Source organism: Ptychodera flava, chromosome 5 (genome assembly GCF_041260155.1).
Source record: "Ptychodera flava strain L36383 chromosome 5, AS_Pfla_20210202, whole genome shotgun sequence".
Classification (NCBI taxonomy): domain Eukaryota; kingdom Metazoa; phylum Hemichordata; class Enteropneusta; family Ptychoderidae; genus Ptychodera; species Ptychodera flava.
Window position 1 is genome coordinate 21,836,232 of NC_091932.1, and position 15,237 is coordinate 21,851,468.

The 15,237-nt window shown below is 38.4% G+C and overlaps 1 protein-coding gene across 4 annotated transcripts in view; it reads left to right on the forward strand.

Moving 5' to 3' along the window:
• The window catches only part of LOC139133255 (uncharacterized), a 42,111-nt gene that overhangs the window by 12,671 nt on the left and 14,203 nt on the right, over nucleotides 1-15,237 (forward strand). The window contains exons 3-14 of one of the 4 annotated variants that reach the window (XM_070699768.1): nucleotides 2,424-2,484; nucleotides 5,919-6,017; nucleotides 6,390-6,442; nucleotides 7,834-7,876; nucleotides 8,323-8,448; nucleotides 9,215-9,387; nucleotides 10,075-10,210; nucleotides 10,619-10,836; nucleotides 11,695-11,793; nucleotides 12,548-12,681; nucleotides 13,485-13,619; nucleotides 14,613-14,753. In XM_070699768.1, coding sequence (XP_070555869.1) covers nucleotides 2,424-2,484; nucleotides 5,919-6,017; nucleotides 6,390-6,442; nucleotides 7,834-7,876; nucleotides 8,323-8,448; nucleotides 9,215-9,387; nucleotides 10,075-10,210; nucleotides 10,619-10,836; nucleotides 11,695-11,793; nucleotides 12,548-12,681; nucleotides 13,485-13,619; nucleotides 14,613-14,753 — 1,418 coding nt within the window. The remainder of the gene's footprint in view (nucleotides 1-2,423; nucleotides 2,485-5,918; nucleotides 6,018-6,389; nucleotides 6,443-7,833; nucleotides 7,877-8,322; nucleotides 8,449-9,214; nucleotides 9,388-10,074; nucleotides 10,211-10,618; nucleotides 10,837-11,694; nucleotides 11,794-12,547; nucleotides 12,682-13,484; nucleotides 13,620-14,612; nucleotides 14,754-15,237) is intronic. The other 3 variants (XM_070699769.1, XM_070699770.1, XM_070699771.1) reach the window with 3 other exon arrangements.

Consider the following 15,237-nt stretch of genomic DNA (forward strand, 5'->3'; position numbering starts at 1 on the left):
TGTAATGGAAGATTTTGTTGTGTTCCCGTTATTTCATATCAAAAGAAAGGGAGGTTAAATACGAAAAAATTCAACTTGACAAACCGATATGATGCTGCAATCTTAACTTCGACAGCATCCTCAACTCGTGTGCGTGTATATGATCGACCTATCCATTGAAAGTTTTCCCCACTTGAGATTCACTTTGCTTTAAATGTCAACAGCATTAGTTACTAGATGCTATTTTTTATGATTCTCCTTCTATACAAAATTGTGTGAATGATACTGCAACATATATTCCTGGCAATGTTGATTAAACTTTGTAGCATAAGAGAGAGAGAGAGAGAGAGAGAGAGAGAGAGAGAGAGAGAGAGAGAGAGAGAGAGAGAGAGAGAGAGAGAGAGAGAGAGAGACTGAGTGCTTCCAAATCAAGAAAACCATATCGCTCAAAAGAAAGAAAGGGGGGGGGGTGTTAGGGCAAGATTCTGGTCTAGTAAAGTTGTCAGAAATCCGACGATAGCTTCTTGTATAACAGCATTGAAATCTTCCGTGAATCAGAAGATCAAAAAGTTGCCTCTTCATTACATCAGGGACTTTTACAGGACGTAGATCAAAAGATGTTTCGAAAAATACAACAGAAAGTATATCGCGACAACGGAAAGGTTTCGCTTATTCAATTTGCATTAATGATTTTTTTGTACAGCGTATCGGAAAGAGGTTGTGTAATAGTTCAGATTTATTTTTTTGAAAGGAAGAGCGCGACGGTCGGATAACAAATCTGATTATCCAGGTTTTATGAAATTCATTCGTTTCAAAACTCTTTAAATGGCATACACAAAAAGAAGCTCATTTTACCTGGCAAGGGCAATCGCGAGGCAAACTTTGAAATTGTATGTAATTTATAATCATAAAATTTTACCACAAGCGCCCGACACGGTCGCTAAAAAATCACGCAGACACTTCCGCTAAACTTTAATGAGCACAGGGCACTTCAACCACCCACAGTGTACACAAATTACGAGAGCAGTGTCAGCAGAAACGCGAGTTCCCGTAAAGCGTCGCCTTATATGTACTTGATCGAACTGATGCTCTACAGCTGGCGTTGAGCTTGACGAGAAATCCCGTCAGGACTTTCTGAGGATGGCAGCGATCGGAAACATTGTCTTTTGGACGATCGTGATTCTGGAAAACTTGTTAGCCACCAGCACAGCCTACAGCATCCAGCAAGTTAGTACACATACGTTTTTTGTTCAATGCGGTACTTTATGTCTCAGGCTCAAGATGCTAGGCTAGCTTGCTTAATTTATTTCGTCACAAGCGAAAATGATGTTCCTCTTTATGTCCACTGATTATGACAACTTACATTCTACACAGCTGATCCGAATCTCAATCTGAAACAGTGCAAAAGACTTATTTTCTCCAGTGATGAGTTTAAACAGATTGAAAATTAGAGATGTACGTTGCTGTATTGTAGTGGAGTCAAATGTGACAGAGATTTCAACCACTGATATTACTGACTTTCTGAGCAAGTTTATCTCCGGAGAAGTGTTTCATCCATAGCCTCCTCTCCTTTCCTTGTGAACTCATTTTTTCCTTATCATTGTTACGTGAAACAAAAGGAATGTAAACTTTTTATCGTTAAATGTTTTAAGGGAAAACGTTTGACGCTAAAAATTATCTGAGTATTTAATTTAATCATCTAGGGGCAAATGAGGGAAAAAACTATTTTTGAGGGAAAACATTTTCTTCGCCGTACACCCCCGGTAAAACTTAGTGTGCTATAACCTGACGAGGTAGAGGAAAGTCTATATAATTGCAGAAGTAAAATACGAGTATCATTATTCTCAAATCTTACCGGATTCTTTTCTTTCACAGATCCTTCTGTTTAAACGTCTTTCTGTCGATGCGTTGCATTATGAAGTGGAACATGTCCGTAATTTGTTTGTATCCGAGGAATGCATTTGATACAATATGTTATAAACTGCGAAATCTGTGAAAAGTAGTCTACCTTCATTCTCAGACTCAATAGCGGGCTTGATTTCGCAACCTCTGCATCTCTTTTCTCTGTGAAGGTAGTTTTTTCCGTATTATACTTCCAGTTTAATTACGGAGGTATACAGTCACCTGTAATCTAAATATGCCCATATATGGTCAAAGGGGCGTTCCTTGGTATTCAAAACGCCCATGTGAGGGCGCTGTTTTTAAAAAGCGGCCACCCGCTTAAAATCTGTGATTGGTTAGATTTTCTCTTTCCATGGTAACTGTGGCATAATTGGAACAGGTGACAGTATACGTTTAATTACGGAGTTGATTTTAAGAGAGACATATCGCAAGGAGCCGTCTACTATAAAGCTGCACGGACTGTTGGGGCGCTTGGCGAGAGAGTGCCCCGCTCTTGGCCTTTTCTGACGTTTGTCGCCTGTATATCTGTTTTACATTCACAGTTTCATGAGCGGAACCACAATCGCCACCACCACGGTGCGAGAAAAAGACAGATACCCCCTGGTAAGTTTATAACCACTTTCACTCCTACAGTAAATTTGGAGGTAGGGTACTATTTTGAAGCTGAGGCGAAATCATTTCTCACACAGCTAGACGCACAAGTCGTGATTATAACCCCGGGTCAGTGAATTCGCATGTCAAATTGGTGGGCAATTTGACAGTTATAAGCTATCGCCTCTGGAGGGTGCAGTGATACACATTATTTGCTAACGCAGATTCTCTTCTTAAAGTGACCTATTTTGGAACACTTTCTTGCGAAGAGTGGTGGAGATCGATCTTTGTGTGGGAGTAAATGTATCTTACACAACGCCCCCTGTGTGGTTTAACCCTTTCACCACCATGGTTTCTGCCAAACCTATTGTTATCAATGGTAAGTTTGGACCTGTTTACAGGGAATTGGGGGTGAACAGGTTAAGGTAGTTCGCGCCTCGAAACTAAAATACTTAATCTTTTCTCCGAACTTTTCTCAAGGAAGCTTTAAACGTTTAAACCTTCGAAATCAAGAATAAAAATTAGGGGTCAAACAATTGCCTGAAATTACTCGAAATTCAAATGGTCGCCATCCCTGTGTAAATTCCATGGGTAGAACTAAACTATCCAAATTTAACAAAAATAACTCTGTGAAAACGTCATTTACACAATGATATGCAGTAAGCTTCAGAAGACCAAATACACATCTTATAGGTTTGAGAGTCCGAATGTCTGTCCTCCTTGGCGCATTTTACCATAGGGTACAGGGGACAGTTCCCTGGGGTGGGGAGGAAGGTGTTTTTTTGTGCAACGGTTTACCTTATTTGATTTTATTAATTTTGACTGTGATATTTCAAATAAAAAGTTCAACTCACACCGTCTGACTGCTTTATTATTACCGACAAGTCCTTATCTCCTCTCCAACTTGTGTATACACCACTGTAATATATAAAACCAGAAATAGCCTCATTCAACATCAACCCATCCATCAATCCATCCACCCATCCATCCGGACAGAGATAGATAGATAGATAGATAGATAGATACATACATACATACATACATACATACATACATACATACATACATACATACATACATACATACATACATACATACATACATACATACATACATACATACATACATACATACATACATACATACATACCTGTACAGAAGTCACCCGTCCACCCATAATAACAATTGCAGTAACACCCATAAGCATTGTCGGTCGGTGTCCCTTTCACACACCATGATGCCGTACCCTCACAGTCTGTAAGGAGATCACATAAGCGATGCAGTTTATTAAGCAATTTAGGTACACTTTTTCTTTTCTACATTCCATATTTCTTTGAAACATCGTTGTATCATAGGTTTTGTAGACTGTTAAAGTGACATTGATGATGAATTTTGATAAGTGGATTCGGCAAAACACTTTTCCCGAAACATTTCTACGTTTTATGACTCAACTACAATTCAGTCTCTATCCTGACAACGATAAAAGGTTTCAATGGGTAGCGTATTACACGCAATTTATGATTATTTTCAAAATAATCGTTTACCAATGTAATCTGCCAAAATGTTTAATGTATACCAATAAACTATCTATTCAAAGCAGAGTATAGATCAACTCAGTATAATTACCGAATTCACAGACATGAGGCACACCGGTCCAAGAACAGTCTCTTCCATACCACTTCCAATCTGAGTTTCTCCTGAAACGAAAGAAATGCTTACAATGCCTGGGCCTAAATTTCGGTTCCAGCATTTGTACTGATTTTGATTTGATTAACTTTGATTAAGCATGTCAAAAATACCACACCAAGGAATATTTATGCCCAACTAATGACATTCAGACATTAAAAAGTTATGATATCGATACATAGGTTGTAATACATGTACATCAAATCTCATCGTGATATATTCTCATAAATAACCTGCAAAAATCAACCGGCATGCGTTTTAATTGTGCCGTGAATTTCTTTTTTTTTTCGAGTTGTATCCATTTTGACTTATGTCTCAATCAAAACATACCTCGCGTCCGCACACTCATTGTCATTCGGTTGAGTACCAGCCAAGTTACTATAGCTACCAAATTTGACCCCTGCGCTGTCCATCCATTCGCCGTTCACTTTATGCATGCGATCAGGTACGTGTCTCCCGGAGAAGTCTCCAAGAAGGTCGCTAAGTTTGTGTCCATTTCTTCTGTCAGCGTGTTCGCAAGCTGACCACCGCGACTGACGCAGCCTTGGGCAGCAACGGTGTAGTTACCCATTTCGGTGGATGCCGAGTACGAAACTTTCGCTTTGGTGTCTGGTTCTAGGGATACATAAAAAACACGGTCGTACTACCGATAAAAAATTTGATGGAATAAATTCTTAATGCCTCTGATAACTGGCTGAATCACTCTCTACGTTTTCCTTTTTATACTCAAATTAGGCCATTTACAGAAAATTCTTTGTTTACCGTCCTCAGATTTTTGAAAAACCTACCAGCCAGCCAGGGAAAAAAAACAAACACATAAAAAAACACGGGTGTATTAACATAAGCTCAATTTGTATTTGCGCTCTTGTGGAAAAATAATATTTTTATTTGTAATAGTATTAAAATTATGTTTGTTTTCCCAATTTCCTCCGAAAACCTACCACCACGCGGACGGCAAACAAAGAATTTTATTCAAAGCACTTTTAATTTCTAATCAAAAATTACATGAACCCCCTCCCCTCATATACACTATATCTCTTCACGAAGTAGAGAAGTATGGTAGCACTAGTCCACTTGAAGGACGAAGAGGGTACATATTTGTGGTAGAAAACATCAACTTTGGGAGAAAAACGAGTCTTGTCTTACGTTTTCTATTCTCATTTTTAAATGGCAGAGGTTGAAAGAATGACTTTAAACTATGTGATCACAGTAATCGTAAGCCAAATTGAAATGACTCTTATTCAGAATGTAAGAGTCCACTTTTTAAAACATTGAGAAAGAGAGAAAAAAGAAGCAACGAAATCTGGTAATTTGCATTGATTGGCATGAATTCAACTTCTTTCTCACAATACTTATGCATGCTTCTCATGCTAAAGGGTGAAAACAAACGACATTTTAATTTTGAATTTACAAATTAATGAAAATTGAACGAATCTTTTGTAAATAAGTGATTCTGTGTAAATTATGCCATGTAATGTGGAACGCCACCAGAAGCAGCCAAAGCTCTTCCAGTGATGGCATAGGTAGCACAAGCATTTTAATTTGCTCCTTATTCTCCTTGGTAATAAATATATTCGTCTTAGCTTTCCCATACCTTCAATAGCTTTCCCATACCTTCAATATTCTAATCCAAGTTATTCTCGCTTACCAAAAAAAAAGACTACAAAAGGAAAGAAAAAACAAAACACAAAAAACAAAAAACAAAACAAAAAACACGATTTCATTTATTTTTTTCTCTTACTTTTCATATTCTAATCTAGATTGTCACGATTCGTCTTGGTGTGTCAATGGTGTCTTAGACAGCGTCAACTGTGTGTGTAATTGTAATACCGGATACACAGGGACATTGTGTGACCAAGGTAACGGATTTACCATTTTCAGTCAGTTTATCCATTTCATTGACAATTCCCTATAGCATGGAAATAGAAACACAGTTGGACAAATCTTGCATGGTGAAGATATCACTAATATTGATCTACTTTTGTGCACCGTTGCAATTTACTTTGAATCGAGACACGTTAATATAAAACATTGGGGTGACACAATCAGTACTTTTCAAGATTTCAATGATATTCATTGATATGACATTCAAAAGATTCCAAACATAGCCTCACTAGGCAGATGGGTACTGTAATCAAAGTGTCGATGGAATTTTAAGTGGTTAAATACTTCTCGATCATTTCAGACAACAGAAATTTGTCATCCTTAATACAATTTACACACTTTTTCAGCTGTGAAGAAAAAGAGATCCGTAGAAGACAGTGAAATTGGAAGTTTTAGCCATGTAAGTGTCTCTGAAATCCTGTCATGATTGTTGCATGGACTGCAAGCTCCTCATTAATATATTTTTCATGATATGGCTAACAATTCATGAATGTATACGTAGAGTTTACATGATCAAATGCTGAACCAACTAAAGAGCTCGTAGTTTATAGTTAGTAATGGATGTCGTCGACATTCTGTGATATTATATCAATCAATCAATCAATCAATCAATCAATCAATCAATCAATCAATCAATCAATCAATCAATCAATCAATCAATCAATCAAAAACATTTATAACGCACCAAAATTAATAATGTTAATCAGAGCTGCGGTTGAGTTAGTGTACATCATATGCCTTCGGAAACAAATGAACAATAAGCTGTTTGCAGTTGATGCTTGTCGAACGTCACATGGTAAGGAATTACAGGGTCGTGGCATCCCCGACGAGAAAGCTCTCCCGCTACATGTTATCAGTCTATACTGACATAAGCACACGTGATTTTTTGATTGAGAGCGCAATGCACAACCAGGTTTGTAGGTTTTCATCAAATCTTGAATGTAGACAGGATCTTGGCCTTCGGGGTTTTTGTACGTGAGTAGTAGAAATATGTAGTCATGATATTGAACTGGTATAGCCAGAGAAGGTCTTGCAGGATTGGACGTATATGGTCTGATTTTTTTTGGACTGTGAAATGATCTAGCAGCTGTATTGTGAGCACGCTGAAGGAGATAGGTACAGAAACCCGGAAGTCCATACAGTAACGAATATCAAAGACAGATCGAAGCTCCTAGATAGGTACAGAAACCCGGAAGTCCATAAAGTAACGAATATCAAAGACAGATCGAAGCTCCTTACTAGGTTTCAGTCGAATTACCCGGAAAACACTTGTGCTGAAAGCAGTAGCATCAGTGGAATTGACTGAGGGTCAACCCAACATTGTGCAATGTGGTCATGCTGAGGAATCCGTAGGTCTCATTCAAGATATATACTTTGTGTAGAGCACAACAGAATAACAGATTCCATACATGAACTTTTATATAAATTATCAGCCCTTTGAAATTACCCAAAGTGAATCTACATGCTACAAATTGTGTAACAGAGTATGATTAAAAGGACATAGACTATCGATTTCACTGCAGTCCTCTTCAGTTCTCTCTCTTATTAGGATGAGAACAGTTGTAACTTTTGCCTATCGCAATCCGATAACAGCTTGCACTGCAAACGTCAGCTCCCACATCAGCCAATATCTAACGATGAAGCCTTTTCTTATGTTGCTGCTTTATTGCCAAAAAGTCACGAGAAACAATGACGTCATCTTCGATGGTCGTTGGAGACCTTTCAAGTGCTTAGGTTTCCCCGAATAAATTTTAGGAGCCCGGATTGAAATGCATTTCTATTCATCCATAGGGTTCTTCGGAGGAACACGACATTACTGATGCCGAAATAATAGGTACGTGTTTTTAATAAGTGTGAATGGGAGTATTCACGACTGGTCGTTTGTCTACACATTATCGTGTGTTTTTCAGAAAGGATAGTAAGGCCATTTAAAGAAAATTCTTTGTTTTCCGTCTTTGGATTTTTGAAAAACCTACCAGCCAGTCAGGGAAAAAAACAAGCAGACAAAAAACGCAAATATACTAACACAAGATCAACTCTTATTTGGTTTCCTTTGGAAAATAATTTTTATTTGTAATAATGTTACTAGTAACATTTTGTTTCTTTCCATAATTTTCCCTGAAAACCTACCAGCACGCGGACGGTAAACAAAGAATTTTATTTAAAGTGCCTAAACGTGTAGAATGTATGGAAAAACCCGAAGAAATGCGACATATGGCTGACAAGATACAGCGTTTTGTTCGGTAACATTTGTCGCCCATTTGTTTTATTTCCTGACAGTAGACAATTCAAATTTTGATGGAATCTATTACCCTACTTGCTACGACTCGAGTGCTGGTATGCGAAAATATTGCACCATAGATATGGAGGGATGCAGGCTTGAAATAAACGTGACCAAAAACATTGGTAAGTTAACGTTGACATAAGGTAATCTATGAGGGCGATATCGTTGTTATCTTTTGGAAGCAGTCATTCTTTATGGAGGAGAACACAATGTCGCAGGAAAGTTGCATTGCAAGAAATAGATGCACTGTGGACGTTTTTTATTCTTGTTAAGTCCTTCTCTTTTCTGCTTCGACAAAGAAACCACTCTTATCCTCCAGTAGTTTGAAAGTTCTATTTTTCCAACACATTGGCTACGTATTTAGTTTCTGTTATTTAAACGCGTTAAACTGCACAGCTTGCCTGTGTTATCAAAAGTTGCGTTTTGTATGACGTGTACAGTTTTTTATCTGAAGGTAGAGCGCACCTTGGGAACAGGTGTGCTGATTCCCAATTTTTCCCAATACTGTTCTGGTGGGTGGAGGATTATTTGAAAGCTTTTGGGTTAGAAAACTTTTTTTCTAGTCTTAGGTTTTTGAAAATCTAAAATTTTATTTTACTCCATAGAGTTAATGCAGGCATGGCGGCCCTTTTGAATTTCAAATATCGGCAAATCTTTGGTAAATCGTTTCTCCAGTATCAACGTTCGCACGGTAATGCAAGATTTTTACCTTGATGTTGAAAGAAAATCATGTTGAAAGTTACCTTTTGAGCTACACAAGTTTAAGTACTTCACTTTCGGGGCGCACAATACCTTAAAATATTTTGTTGTCAAGCTGCTATAGGAGTTACGTGTAATGAGTGTCCATTTTTCTCTAAATGTCTCGTTTATTTTTTCAAAAACTCGTAGAGTTGGTGTCTCCTAATGCAAGAGCAGCGTTTATGGTTGATGTCCGAGAAAGTTACGACTACCAAATAGAACCGGAGCATTGCTTCTACATCGGAGACGTCACGAAAAGCTGTGAAAATGATCAAAATGTGAAGAGTACGGGCAGAGTCGCCATCGACATGTGTGAAGGAATGGTATGAGAGGTCAAATATTGCATAGTACGAAATTGTATTCCGATCATGGAAAATCTAGTGACTCTGGATTCGAACCCAATCTTCTCGACACGAACCAGTGGGTTTGAATTTGCCCGAGTCCGGCTGCCGAAGTCATTTGCATTTGTCTCATCTCACAAGGTTTCTGGACTTCAGATTCATCCTTACACTGCAGACCCGTTGACCACGCTACCAGTACATAATTGCCTTGCCTACCACTGATTCCAAATATCCCTAATCGCGTGCGTCAGTTGTAAATTATTCTTGGTTGCAGGCTGGTGTTTATTGAAGATTAAGTTGTGTGATTATAAGAATAGTTGAAAATGCTATCATAATTGTCTCTCCTAAGGTCTATTCAAATGTTTGTGTTGCTTATAATCTTTTTACCTATATGCAAATATCACATCAACTGCACATCTTACTCCTCATCACACTGTCTGTGTATCTGTAATTTTTCTAGGACCATCCCAGGCTTGCCATTTCTGCATAATGATACCGACAACTGTACAGTCACGTTGTGTCTACGTCTGTCTGTATCCAACCCGCCTCTGCCTCTGTAACAGCCTTTAACTCTCGACATTTCTCTGTCCCGTCTCCTCTTTCTCCCTCAGTGTTAGGCCAGTGAGAATGGCAATGCGAAGTCAGTGACATATCTTTTTTCCCCAACAGCATGGCTCGATGGTCATCGATGACGTGCGCTATGACGTCAAACCGGTGCAGGAGGGTGAAAATCGTCAGAGTGTGCATATTGAAGTGAACGATAACCCGCTGCCAAGCAGTGTTGCCAGAGAGTTCGATCCCGATCGTGAGTAAATTACACAATCACTATCGATTGATATGATTCAATGCTCGCAATATCTTACAACAAGATGCACTTTGACGACATAGCATAATTATCCACAAGTGTCTTGGCACATATCATTGATGCATTTTATAATGCTTCGTAACAATTACACAATTGCAAATGACTGAGACATCTGCTGGTGAAGAAACCCAAAGATGGCGACAATAGCCTTGTATTGACCACTGGCAAACATTTAAACGCCTAAACATTACAATTTCGAACAAATTATACAATTCCGATGTTAAAGAAATGTACTTAAAGTTTCAGTCTTTCTAAAGTCAAAATCCCCGAATTTAAACAACAATTTTTCGTTCACGAAACTATTAATTCCTGAGGTAGAATAATATGTGCCTTGTTGAATTTTCAAAGTTGAGCGGTCATATCCCTGGGATGACGTAACTCAGACAGAATGGACCGATTTTGGAGTGGACACAGTGAGCAGCAAGATTCGGGAAAGCAGGCGAACTCGAGTCGCCGAGACCGACGGAGCGACGATGAACGTAGAACTTCTCCTTACGCTTGATTACGATTTTTACCAGAAACATAGGGACTCTTCCGTTACAAAGGCTCTGTCTTTGATAAATCAGGTGAGATTGAGTATATCTTATCCTCATCGCCTTTTGGCAACTTCCTATTCTTACCAATTCCAGGGATGTAAGATGTAGTGCTACTGACGCTATCGTCATCGCAGGCCAAACTTAAGTTTGAAATATTGTGTCATTGGAAAATTGAAATCTTGATTAACCCTGGCCATCTTTTAAATTAATTTTTTAAGGAAAGTTTTGGAATATTTGGTGGGCAGAAAACAAACTTGTGATCACATCAACACCCTTATACATTCAATTTGGTGTAATTCGCGTTTACAATGACTTTATAAAGTTTAGTAAAACCAGTCGGAAACATGTACAGTGGTTTGCGTTGAATCATTGGCAATCCGGGAACCAGACATACGGTTTAAATTGAGGAGTTGCCAACACTGTCAGGTGTAACGTCTAGGCGGTAATATCAGTCAATAGCAAAGAAATCAAAACCGCAAAAGTTGAAACATCGTCTGGAAAGAGGTGGATCGTAGTCAAAACAGCACCACTAGATCCGCACAGACAACATTTGCTAATGATGCGTTCTTGACAGTTAGGGGATATGTGTGGGTATGTGATGTTGTTTTTATCATCACGTATAAGTTATGAGTTGGCAACTCCACAAATTAGACAGTATGTCTTGTCCCTGTATTGCCAAGCTTAAACGCACTGTGATTGAAATATACGCGACTACTACACTGCCTAAATTCCTTTATTTTGAAAGAATGGGCCTATACGCGAGAAACATTCAGGATGTGTATGCTTAAAGTAAGGTTGAAATACCAGAATTTCTCTTACCCTAAGCTCTACTCTTTCTTTTTTTAATTTTGATGTTATTTTCATAATCTTTGATCTTTCATTTCTCAGGCACAATCGCTATTTTTTCACAAGAGTTTGGTAGACAGCAATATCTACATTAGCTTACACGTCATCAACGTTCAGGTCATGACCTCGCCATACCTATTGGTAAGTAATACACGATGTTTCAAATTTGCATATTATAGGTTTTTACCAGATAATTTGTTTTTCCATTGTCTCCTGCAAGTGATTTAAAAGCGGTTCGTAGCATTACAATCGTGTACATTTTACATTGCCGAAGTAATTCTGAATATTGAAATATAATTTAATCTTACAGTGGTAACGTAATCTCTGCTGAATAAAATGTCACAGTGCATGCTAAATGGTCTCTTCTACTCAAATAACCTCTTTTAAACATTTTATTCTCCATATGGTTGACAAATCATAGCATCTGCATCAGCGCCCTCATCGACAAATCCCATTTTTCTTCAAACGTTTTTGTTTCCATTTTCCTGTAATTCCTGCATAATACTGATTGCTGAGCCGATTCTTCATTCTCAGTGTCTCTCAGAAAACGCCAAATATAACTTTTACAGTAGACTTGGTTCAAGTCTGTGATTTGTGAATGTGGGGTGAACGCGATGAGTGGAGGGGAGTGGACGCGATGAGTAGGGTGAACGCTATTCAGGGGATTTCACCCGGAATCCGGCAGAAACTAAGTCACTACTGCGTAGACTCAAGGGGAACGCATTTACTCGCAAAGAAAACCCGGCATGGGTTGCTTAATTCCAAATAGTTTTGCATGAAAGAGGAGAGACACAAGAGAAACTATTACAGACGGTTTTATTTTTGTGAAAACTCACTGACTTGAACCAATTCTACTTTTACAATAATGTTCTTAAAATCTCCCTTTTATCAACAGAACCTTCACAATCTAGATCGATGGCCAGATATAAGTGCTGCTTACCTGGCCTACACTTACAATTGGGAAAACCGATTCTGGATTCCTGACGATGCCGATCCTGATCATCATGACATTGCAGTATTACTGTCCGGGTATGAGTTAACTTTTCAATATGTCAAAAATAATTTCACGACAAATTTTGTTCAAAAAAAGATAATCATACTAGTATCTTAGCGATAACGTTTTGGATACATAGCTCGTCCTACGCTGCAAAGTCGCCTTTCACTCTGTACTTGAAGCCGGTTGAAAGTGCACACATTATTTAAACGTACATTCCCTGGAATTGATGCAAGCTTAGCGGTTTAAGGTAACGTGCGCCTCGAAAGTGAAAGACTTAGAGTTTTGCTCAACCTTCCCTAAAGAAATATTTCAACCTTTCTCTTACCAAATAAAGAATAAAAATTGGGGCATCACCGTGCAAATTTTGGTACTAGAGAAGCAAATTACCCAAGATTTACAGATATTTGAAATTCAAAATGGGCGCCACACCTGTGTTAACTCGGGGGGATACAATTTTCGATTTTCGAAAAAAAACTAAGACAGGGGAAATTTTTCTGACACCAAGAGCTAGCTTGAAAATGAACCCCAACAAATGGTAGATCAGAGAGTCAGAATAACTGTTCCCGAGGCACATTGTACCTATAATAAGTTAATGTAACTACTTAATCTGTCAGAATGTGATGAAATAACATTTTTACACATAAACATACATATTTATGTTAAAATTCAACTATGAAACATAGACATGTACATTTGATTGGTTATGGCAATTCTTATGTATACGTGCCAGCAACCATAGTTTTTGAAGAAATCTTGAATTCGGCTACGTATTTGTACGTTCTGTATTTTGTATACCTTCGGTCGACCCTATCTCTGTTCTTCGTTATTTCAATAGTTTGCCTGTCGATGGGGGCGATGATGCAGATGCTATGACAACCTATAAGAGCTGTAACTCAGGTCGCACGAGTGTCGTACGGTATTCGACAGATTGCCACACCAGTGCTCTCATTACTCACACCCTCGGCCTAATGTAAGTATATAATCCTCTGATGATCGTTTCCACTGTTAGCATCATCTACAAGTACGCCACCAAGTGTTGTGATCTTGTCTCCTAACCTGCGATGACGCATCGCCCATGGAGTAATGAAAAGTAAAATTTAGATGAGTTAAGCAAGGTGTAATTGTACTTGTTTACTTGTCTTAATTGTTCATTAGTACTCACGGAATTAAGATTAAATTGCACAACTCGATGGAAAAGCAAAATATATCCATAATAACAGTTTTATTAAAATTTAAATTTAGTAACGGAGGCATGAGTACTGCATGAATATAAACTGCATGAAAACCCAATAATACTTACTGTATTAGCATGGATTATTGTCTGTATTTTAGCTGAAGAGTGCATATACAGATGAATACAGTCAATAATCCATCGCTTGTATTCAGCAAGCCTGTATTCATGTGGATTCATGTGAATTCACATGTATTATTCCATAATACAGGTAACTCATTAGTGTGAATTTATCTGTATTATTGCGTTTTCATGCAGTGTTAATGTTTATAACAATTTCAGTAAAGAAACAGGAAAAAAATTAGCCCATCATGCTTCTAATGATAATGTTGTTTTGGAAAGACTGACCTCTTATTGTCATCTTTCAACCACAGTATTATTTTGGGTCTTCCTTTGTCGCCTGTTATTTTCGATGTCTGAGAGTGGGCGATGACCTCCATATTTGACCTCGGGGATTTCATCTCCACATTTACTTCTCATTCGCAAAATTTGAATTCCTTGAGTGATTGCTCAGTCTTTGAGTAAAACACCCAGAGCAATCAATCTCAAAGGGCGTATGAGTATGGTCCCAACAAGTTAGGTTTGAAACACAAGGCAAACAGTCTCTTAGCTTGTCGAGTTTAATGTCTTTAATGATGAAATTGCTGCAAAATCAATAAAATGAATGCCTTTCTCTGTGCGATTATTTGCAATATTGCGTGATTTACAAAGCACGGATGTGTCTTTCCCTAGGCTGGGCATGTACTATGATTCGCAGAGCCCTGTTTGTGAGACCTACGACGCAGACGACCTCGCCAGAAATGGAATTATGACCGACCCAAGCAGATTGTATTTCACAGAATGCAACAGGAGAGACGTGCTCTTCTATTATCAGTAAGTTATTAACATACTCATCTACCTACCTACATAGTACCTACCTAGCTACCTCCCTCCCTCCCTCCCTACCTACCTACCTACCTACCTACCTACCTACCTGCCTGCCTTTATTCCTGCCTGCCTGCCTGCCTACCTACCCATCGACTCACTTACCTACCAACCAACCAACCAACCAACCAACCAACCAACCAACCAACCAACCTCCCTATCTAACTACCTACGCACGCAAGGTATGCACTCTTACATACATACATACATACATACATACATACATACATACATACATACATACATACATACATACATACATACATACATACATACATACATACATACATACATACATACATACATAAACAAATATTTATGTGTATCAGAAAAATGTTAGTGTGTATTCTGCCTGTTGTCTGCTTATAGAGGCAAATCTATCGCATTATATTTATTTTCCAACATTTGTGATACCTGTATCGGTTTCGTGATG